Source organism: Cynara cardunculus, assembly GCF_001531365.2.
Source record: "Cynara cardunculus var. scolymus isolate 2C chromosome LG 8, CcrdV1, whole genome shotgun sequence".
Taxonomy (NCBI): Eukaryota; Viridiplantae; Streptophyta; class Magnoliopsida; order Asterales; family Asteraceae; genus Cynara; species Cynara cardunculus.
The window spans coordinates 639,826-649,954 of NC_037535.1; the positions used below are offsets into that span (position 1 = coordinate 639,826).

General features: G+C 35.4%; 1 protein-coding gene across 1 annotated transcript; it reads right to left on the bottom strand.

Moving 5' to 3' along the window:
- Nucleotides 1-1,945: 1,945 nt before the first annotated feature.
- Nucleotides 1,946-9,534, bottom strand: LOC112516895 (oligouridylate-binding protein 1-like). Its single transcript, XM_025124143.1, has 12 exons — nucleotides 9,261-9,534; nucleotides 7,709-7,770; nucleotides 7,007-7,109; nucleotides 6,444-6,520; nucleotides 6,301-6,362; nucleotides 6,122-6,209; nucleotides 5,966-6,041; nucleotides 5,696-5,726; nucleotides 4,363-4,479; nucleotides 3,084-3,169; nucleotides 2,575-2,748; nucleotides 1,946-2,490 (listed from the first exon to the last, which is right to left on the bottom strand). The coding sequence occupies exons 1-12, from the start codon at nucleotides 9,354-9,356 to the stop codon at nucleotides 2,197-2,199; spliced, it is 1,266 nt and encodes a 421-aa protein (XP_024979911.1). The 5' UTR covers nucleotides 9,357-9,534; the 3' UTR covers nucleotides 1,946-2,196.
- Between the last annotated feature and the right edge of the window lie 595 nt (nucleotides 9,535-10,129).

Consider the following 10,129-nt stretch of genomic DNA (forward strand, 5'->3'; position numbering starts at 1 on the left):
TTCTAGTAGTGACACTCATATCACATGATTATCACACCTAGTATAATCCTAACCTATTTCGTAACCGTTTACTAGATAATGATAAGACTAATGATAATAATGAGTGTTTAAAAGATAATGATCGTGTTTAAAAGATTTGATGATATCATTTCCATTATTACCCTTTTAATTTTAAATTTTTTTGAATCTTTTTAAATTTCAATTTTAATTTTAAAAATCTTTTACTTTTATTTTTTATCACAATATAAGGTTATTGGATTGTTCTTGCGTTCTCGTAAATCACAGGGGTTCTCGTTTGAACCATTCCCTATATATATATATATATATATATATATATTAATTTGCAAGAAACTGAGAATTTAAAATATATTATAAATGTAGCTAAAAAGGATAAATAGTTGAACAACATTTTTATATATAGTTTTTCAAATATTGTTAAAAATAATTGAATTAATGAATGTGTTTAATGTGATAAAGTGAAAACAAATTGGATATTAATTAGTCTAAAAAATTAGGATATATAAGTAATTATGATTTTGTTAGAATTCCTCCTACATTATTTATTTATATTTAATAAAGCAAGAGATGACATGACCTATTAATTAATTGTAAAATTAAAAATTATTATATACATATTTAATTCAATAAGGTTGGTGTGGACGTCTGTCTTTCAATAATGTTTTTGTTTAATTATTTATCTCCTATTTTCATATATATATGATTTCATTTTATGTATCTATTTCTTCACTAAACTCAATACCTTCAATTCATTTATGTATGAATTATTAAATACAAAGTAAATAAAAAAAGCACCATCAATTGTTATATATGCGTCTGAAGCCAAAAGAAAAAGCATGCATCTCATCTTCAATTCTCAATCATATCATATCATATCATATCATATCATATCATATCATATCATACCCCTTTTACAATTACTAATTTACTATTATATATTATTTCTTCCTCTTCTTTCTTTATAATTAACCCTCTCTCTCTTTCAATTCTCATGACATCCAACAAAAGACCACCGATGATCGGCAACTTATTAACAAACGGCCACCCCTGCCCAACAAGTCCTTTCGGAGTTGAAGATTCTGTCACCTACAGCCATACTCCATTGTCATCTTGCACACTACTTCCACCCTAAATCAACCTCCAAAACAACATCATCAAACTTCCAAACAAGAAGAAGAAGAAGAAGAAGAAGAAGAAGAGTACTGAGTACACCATAAATTCATATACCAACTTCTATGATGATGCCGGATTCGCATGCAGTGGGAGGAAGGCAAGTAAGAGCAGAGAGACCTGCCTTTTCGACATATTTCCAACACTTGATCATATCAAATGCTACCCGCCTCCTGATTTTCTGACTTCTTGTCACCTCTGCAACAAAAAACTCCATGGCAAAGACATCTATATGTACAGGTAAAAGTCTTCATTTTCTATATATTTATTTGATTTTGTAAAAGATATATATATATATATATACACACACACACACATACATATAGAACTGAACATGACATGATGATTACAGGCAGGAGAGCATTTTGTAGCATAGAGTGTCGGTCCAGAAAGATCAGGATGGACGAAAGAAGAGAAAAACATTGTAGCACACAAGTCGTTTACAGGTCTCATGGCCAGAAGCTGTCCGCAGGCATCTTCACCTTATAATCAAATTATATATAAAAGAGAAACACAATTTTGTTAGATTGTAATTATCAATTTCAAGATTTCTTGTGCAAATCCTTCATGTTATCTTTTGTGTACCTATTGCTGCTGGGGAATCATGCATGCATCATATGTTATGTTATGACCGATTCACAACCACCTGACATATTCATCAAGTGTTGCTGCTGCTGCTGCTTCTTTTAGATACGATGCATGGTGGTTGTAAAAAAGTTAATTACTTATTTTCTTTAAAATAAAATGAAAAACTGACTAGTGTTTAACATAGCTAGCTCCATTCATCGTACACAAGGTCGGAATCAGATGACAAACAAGTACATATATCCATCATACACTGATCAGATGGGATAACATCAACAAGCACCCCAATTACTTTCTAGAAAGTATAACACAAATCATCCTCCTAAGGTGATGATTTACTCACTCCAGTGTTTTGTACCCATTTTAAGGTGATAATTTACTCACTCCAGTGTTTGTACCCATTTTCTTCAAAACTTGTTTTTATTACTGGTAGTACAAAGGGGGCTGCGCACCAGCAATACCCGAGTAACCACCATCATAGACTGCCTGGCTAGCACCCATCCCCATTCCCATTCCCATACCCATCCGCTGGGCCTGCTGATGCATCAGAGCTTGAACACCACCCATTTTACTCAGAGCCACTTGTCTTTCATACGCTGCAAGCTCCGCTGCTGAAAAACCACCTACATTTGCATTAGCATGTGCATTTGTAGCCACTGGTGGGGGCAAAGGGCTCGAACTGGTTCCTGGAGGTGTGGGTTTGCTACCCCATGAACACTGCAAGGCACACCAAATCAATCTTCTAATAGAACTTGGCTTAAGTTTGATGATAATGCTATCGTCAAAACCTGCTAAATATACCTTGAGTGGCTTGCCAAACAGAACCCTGGCATTTCCAAACTGAATAGCTCGAGCGGCCTCAGCATGGGAGCTATATCTTATGAAACCAAAGCCTTTGTCTCTTTGTATCCGAACATCTTCAATAACACCAGCACCAAGAGCATGGAAATGGCGGTGGAGATCAACTGATGTAACCTGCAATATGACTTCTTCATCAGGATTCTACAAACAAACACCCACAAGATACTTTAAAATATGCCACCACACCCAGAGAAAAAGGACTAGATGGATCTAATTTGTGAATGTGCCATGGCAAACACAAACGGTCAAAAGAAATGAGCCTACAAAACAATCATCATCTCCAAGCACATTTAATGGCATGTAATGGAACACCAATTAGTGGTTGGCACACAAGTGAGCTAACTAAATTTGGTCTTTATTCGGAACCAAAAAACACACTCAAGAGAGCCAAAGCTACAGTGTCGTTCAATTGAATTTCACTGACAGCTTGTAATGAAACAAATGCTAACCTCCGGGGCCAAATTGCCAACATAAACAGTTGTATATTGAGGATTGTTTCCTGGAGCATCTTCACTAGTCTTTTCTTGACCATCATCTGCAACAAATAACAAAATACCATATCTGATGTAAATAATACTCCCTCCATCCCAATATGTATGCAGCAATTTCCATTTCAGGTGGTCCAAAAATAAAAGCACCATAACCTGTTTTAGCAAATTCCATTTCAATACTACTCATTTGCCCTTGGTAATCCTTACAAGATACTATCGACAGAGTCCACAAGATTTCTCTATTTTTCTTCATCAAAGGGCATTTTAGATATTTGACTAATTTTCAAACTACTTTATTTATAAAAAAAGCCTGTATCTATTAGCCATCTCAAATGTCTATACATAAGCAAGCGGGGCTACACCACATATCTTCCCAGTTCTGAAAAATGCCACTTCAGTCTATCGCACATGTTCTGCACTCTACTTTTGGTTTCTGATGATTCATTGGCTTTAAAAGATGTTCAGAGAGTAGATATTATGTTTATGGTGACTCAGAATTAATCTAGTTACACATGTGCTTCAACATTATGAACTCAGTGTATACCTTGTGGGAAGGCTTGTAGCATTTGAAACATTCATCATTTCATTAGGAACAAGCAAACATGGTTATCTTGATTCACTGCAGTGCAACTACATAAAGATAAGCAGTGGTGACTGATTCCTTTCAGTCTTCATCTAAGCTGGTTTGTTATTCGGTGAATACCACATAGCCCAAAATAAAAACTATTAGACTCCATAGTCGGTAGTCCAGACTAATCTGGCATAAAGAGGTTAACAGAAAGTAAGGGAACTAAAGCTATAGCATGCATGCTATATTTACTTGGTGAAGTCGTTATGAGTCTGTGGGTATATATACTTACATATATATATGAATAAAAAATATATAAATAATGTATTTGCATATTGTACTAATGGATAGTAATAAGGGTGTCCCAAGTGCACCAATGTTGCTAGACTATTATGAAAGAGTTGGGGAGGATGGCAATTTCCATATTCCTGCTATCAACAACAATGGCATTCTTAATTAGTATAGTTTCCAGCAAAAGAAAAACCCACTTCCAGTAGCGGATTTTGGCTATCTAAGCTCATTAACAGACTTTAACTCCTGATGAGTCAAAAATCGAGAGCTCCTTGCTCATTTAGGTAATCAATGAGTTTCCTTCCTGTTCCTTTTTCGGTTTACATGTATACAGTACATGTGAAATTTATATAGGAAGGGAACTTTTACAAAGCTAACCTGATGTTCCATTCGTCAGTTCAACAACACTTTTAGAATCTGAACTTTGTTTGTCATCTGTTCCAGCACCCTTCGCAGCCCAGTTGCAACGAATTTGCCTGCTTCCAAGCCATTTCCCTACAACAGAAACCAGGTGAACGAAACAATCTAATCTAAATGAGCAAGTACAAAATTATCTGTTATGTCCACGAATGTCCACGAAGGCTACCTCAAGCCAGTAACAGTTTAAGAAAACAACAAACCTTTAACCAAAAAAAAAGCAGAGAACATGTGAAATCATTTACAGCCTAAGATGTCCCATTAAATTAAAATTTCTTGGATAAATTCAGATATAAAGTTACAAACAACTAAAACTAGCCTGATTTCTGTTTCACAAGCTTGGAACAACTGTCAGCACCCCCTACAAGAAGGGTTGCAAGTGCTAACTACGTTTTAATCAATCAAGACGATTTTGAAAAGAGAACAAAAGTAGCCTAATTTCTGTTTCACATACATGCTCATGGATGAGGATCCCCTTTCACTGTCAAGAAATAAGAGGAAGTGCTATAGATCAATGAACTAACTATCCCTGTTAACCTATTAGTCAAAAGTATTGTGGGTTATAAAGATAGATGTAAGAAACCTAGATCAGTCTCTATTGAAAAGCATTCTTGTCTTTAAGACAGATGGAAAGATACTAACACATAGACCTGATAAACATGGGAACAGGTGTGGTGCATCATATGGGGCACCAGAGCTCGTCAACCTAAAAAAAGTGTAGGATTACAGGTGCCACAAAATATAACTCCTTAATCATGAAACACATCGAAAATCAAAACCTTTCACACAATACAGCCCAGTTGAAAAGATCAAATGGTAAGGGAAGAAGAAAAAGTCTTGTCACACCTCATTCTATTTAAAAAGATTGACGGAGGGGGAATGGGAGACAACATAAAACAGATCATAAGATGATCCAGAAGACCAAAACAAAAGAAGGAACAGAGCTCTTAGGCAGATGGCCCTCAGAGCTCACCATGTTGACCTTTGGTCCTAATTGCTTCTTGCTTCCTCTCTCTAGGTGTGTAATTAGGCTACTGTCTACTAATCAGATCCCTAATTTGATTATTCTATCCTAAACTCTTTTTGCTAGAATGGAAGCTCTTTCCCTCTACGAAACCCTCCACAAACACCAAGATCCAAACCAACATTTCATAGTTATGGTCTTAGCTAATCGGTCTTGCTTCCCAGATTATACCTCTCCTTGTTTGAGATCAACAAAAAATAGAAGTACAGGGGAAGAAAACACAAACAAAGAACCTGTAATGAACTTAATGAATACACTTAAAATCCTCACCATTCATATCATTGATTGCACTTTGAGCCTCCTGTTACAAAAATGAAAGTCAAGTAAATAATAGTTATCATTTTAACAGGAAAGGAGGTGGAATATCCCATCTGTCCAGGGTTCAATTCCAGGCATACATAACAATTGTGGCCACCAAGTTTATCAGGGCTGATTTCTTGCAGTCACAAATTGCCGGGATTAGTCTAGGCATAGCCTCGGACACCCTTCCAAAAAAAAGGGAGTTGGAATATGTTTCGGCTCAACATGTACTTCACTTACCTGCTGACTCCGAAACGAAACGAAACCAAATCCCCTGGAGCGCCCTGTCTTCTGATCCCACATAACTCTTGCATCACTTACCAAGAATGCACGGATAAGATCATCAGGGATGTTATACAACTAATAACTGTATCACACATAGAAACTAGTACTTACGAGCAAGTAGAGTATACAGAGAAGCAAGAAAACAATGTAGCATCAGTGACTTCCGGGCTAAGGTCACCTACAAATATGTTGAAGTGGCCTGCAAACCAAGACAACAATAGCACATGCAATCAGTATCAGAAACGTTAGCCAACCATTTACTGTATTGAACTACAGAAACAGTAACAAACCTGATGTGTCTTCTCTTTGACTACTGGCATATGCCCAATTAACTTTGATAGGCTGACCAAACCTGCAAATACATGTTGTCAAAAGCAATTTCCATTGACTGCGAACGAATGGAAACCAGACATTTTTAAAGATGTATACTTACACATGTCTTCCATTTAGAGTTACAATAGCAAGAGCAGCACAACGCCGATCAAAGTAGTCCACAAAACCATAAGATGACTGCAAACCAAGCAAAGAAGAATAGAACACATCAATCATAAGCATTAACAAGCTGGTAGCATCATGCCATCACGTCTAAATGATATACACTTAATACAGAAAACAACTTTGGACAACAGTGTATCAAAAGAGTAGCTACACGTACATACCAGGTAGAATAAAATACAAACAAACATTCCATCAAATGATCAATTGACAGGAATATGTTAGTAAACAATATATTTCTGGATCATGAGAGACATATAGGTCATCAGACATATGAGATTTTCATAACATGGCCTAAATTCCAGTACAATCTGGGATAAGACCGATTGTAGTTACAAGTATAATTGCAAACATCTTTTTCTATTTAACAAGGGAAAACATAGAATGTGCTAAACTATTAGCGGGAGTAGAAACTGCGCAGTTATGAAATCATAGCAAGCAAATCTCTCAGGTTGAAGGAGTAACAAATGAAAGTCGAAAAATTGGAAGAAAAGACCATACCTTCTCTTTCCGAATAAGTTTGCATCCTTCCAGAGCACCAGTGCTAGAGAAAATCTCTTGAAGTAGTATTTCTGTAACCTGTGGGTGGATGTTTCCAACATACCTACATCCATTAAGCATGTTAAAGATATCATCATTGAATGAGACAGTAAGAAGCATCCCCAGCAACTGTGAAGAATCTAAGCCATTTTTTTCTAACCAGTTTGAACACTACATGCACGCTTCCATATTGGAAAATTTCATAAAAATTAGGCACACTTGAAACAGAATTAAATAATCTACACTTTTTTGATAAATGCCAAAAACAAAGATTTTGGATCACCTTGAACAAACTAGTAGTTAAAGGTGGGAAGTAAGAAAGATGTATCCAAAGCAATAGATTCCCTCTGAAAGATGAATACCATCAAGCAGCATGCAATGAAATTTAGCAAATAACTTCAAAAACACACACTCAAGAATGCCAAGACATACAAATAAAAGCCTTCAGAAACAACTAGGTACTATGTATGGATACCATAAGACTACTGCAAGGTGTAATTCATCAAGAAAAGGTGTACATTTTGTGGGTCTTAATCGACAGGCAGTTTGGTAGTTTTGAAACCAGATTTGATAAAATGCGGGAGATCCACATCCCTTCGACCCAAAGGAAAGGCAAAATAAGAGGGAGAGAACAAACAAAAGAGGACATTTAAAGACACTCACACACTACGGCATGTAGTTGAATCAAATCCAGGAGGCAAATTTCCACTCAAGATCGGCTCTATCTGCAAATTCAATGAATTAAAACGGTAAAGGAAAAAAGTTACTAAACAGCACATGAGATATGGAGAACATAAGCATAAGTAAATGATAAAAATAAAGCTTTGCAGGAAAAAGAAACTTATGGACAAAACCATTTCTTCCTGATGCAGTAATTTTAGTGCCAGCTAAATATCTTAGAAAGTGATATTGCAGATATCTGATAAGTAAAGCAGGCAATCCCAACCCAACACATTTACTTCCATAAATTAGGTTTGAGAGATGTCAACATGTACTGCTCATGATTAGTGGGCCATATCCCAAGTGCAGTTACTACTTAACAAAAGAAAACCAATCAGTCGATTGAGTGTCACGAAGAGAATATGAACTGCAAAGTTACTAAGAGGGGGAAAAACAATGGAAGTAAGTCTAAATGGCAACAAGGGAGAGACCACCCATCAAGAGCAAAATATATGGAGATTAAAATGTACTAGCTCAAGCCACATAAGTAGAGGAAAAGGTAGATCCAGATATCGCACATAAATACGAAATGTGGACTTATCACACAAACTCTGATGTGCATGCGCTTAAATGTCAGCAATTTTTCAAAAGAACCTGACGGTAGAAAAATTATAAACTAAGCAGAAAAACAAAGATATAACCAGTAGTAGGCATTCTCCATCGTTAGCACTTCAAACTCAATTAACAATCAAACACATAGAGTAGCAAGTGATAAAAGTATTCCATATAAGATTGGCGCTTAAGTGAGCTAAACTTGAGTGCAGCTCCAAAGCTATTGCACATTAATGCTATGATATAGTACTAAGTGAGAAAAGCATGCCACATAACATTGGTACTTAAGTGAGCTCAGGTTGAGTGCAGCTCAAACGCTATTGCACATTAACATATGATTTTCCCAGTTGTAGTCGGTAAGTATAAGATTGGGTCTAATGGTAATGCCAGCCAGGAAAATCACTTGTACAAATGAGCCACAAAAACCCAAATTGGAAAAGGCTAAATTTGTTAACGAAAAGTCAAGATACAAGTCACAGCCAACCCCATGTTAGGTATATAAAGAAATGAAACAGGCAACCTAACATTCTCTATTAGAAGAAAAGAAAAAGTACCGATTAGGTTTGAATATTTAGTTTTCAAGAAAGTATAATTTTTTCTAATCGATGACAAACAAAAAAAAAATTAGACGATCGCATCAGCGGATGATGGAGAGCTATTGATGAAAGATTATGCGCGAAGGTAAGTTTCAAGTAAACCACGGGGATAGAGAATAGCGATAGTGGTCTTAATCCTAAATAAAAACCAAGTAGCAGTGACCTAGCGACTTTGTTTCCTTAAAAAGAAGAGCGTTGGTGATGTTTTCCACATGAAAGAAAAGAAAAAACAGCTCTGTTGAGTAAGTTGGAGCAGAGAAGAGCGTTATTTCTTGTTAATTTTGGCAAAGAAAAGAAGCAAGAGCCTTTAAGCATAAAAATGGATAAAGATAATATGTAGTACTTACCTGGGGAGAGGCTAAGAGGCCTGGGTGATAAAGGGATTGCTGCATCAATGCTTGTTGTTGCCTTATCCTCTGTTGCTGCTGCTGCTGCTGCTGCATATTCCCAAAGAAATATGTATATGTATATATAGGTAGTTGAAATAGAGATAGAAATAGAATCTAGGGTTTTGATGAAAGGAAGAAAAAGGGAAAAAGAAAGGAAAAGAAAAGAAAAAGAAAAAAAAGGAAAGGAAAAATCCCTCGCAGGAGGAGAGGATGAATGATCCAGTTCCAGTCGAAATGAAAGAGACGAGATTATTAGCAAGTCTCTGTGGTTTGACCTCTTTTATAAAGAAAGGAATTGGAATTGGAATTGGAATTGGAATTGGAATTGGAATTGGAATCGGAAATTTTGAACTGGAACTGGAACTGGATTTGTATCCCCAGCCCAATCCATTTAAAACCCATCTAATGTTCCTTAAGGTCCATTTAGTTGGGACCAACCCATTCTAAGCCCTTTACTTTAAAAAAAAAATTATCTCAGAAGGTTACTCGAGCAATCTACTAAGACACTTTTTAATTAAATGTTTTGTTTTGTTTTTTATCTATATTGATATGATACGGTTTTATATGGTTTTGAGAAAATCAATATATTTTTATTTTTGAATAAAATATAAATTTTAAATATCATGAAATTTTAAAAAGAGTATGTGATATTATTATCAAATTAACTATTTTAAAGTTCTTCTTTTGTATAATTTCTTTAATTTAATTTTTTTATTATAATTTTAATTTAACGTAACGAAGTAATTTAATTTAAATTTAATAATATATTTTTTTATAAAAATAATAATTAAGTATTTTGTTATAGTTCAATGATTATCATAATTTTA

Bases quoted from the DNA above. Each gene is read 5' to 3' on its own strand.
- LOC112516895 (XM_025124143.1), bottom strand. From the start codon at position 9,356: ATGCAGCAGCAGCAGCAGCAGCAACAGAGGATAAGGCAACAACAAGCA. The intron at 4,480-5,695 runs GTGAGGATTTTA...TTTCTGTTGTAG, and splicing joins TGCAATCAATGATATGAATG to GGAAATGGCTTGGAAGCAGG. The intron at 2,491-2,574 runs GTATATTTAGCA...TGTGCCTTGCAG, and splicing joins TGTTTGGCAAGCCACTCAAG to TGTTCATGGGGTAGCAAACC.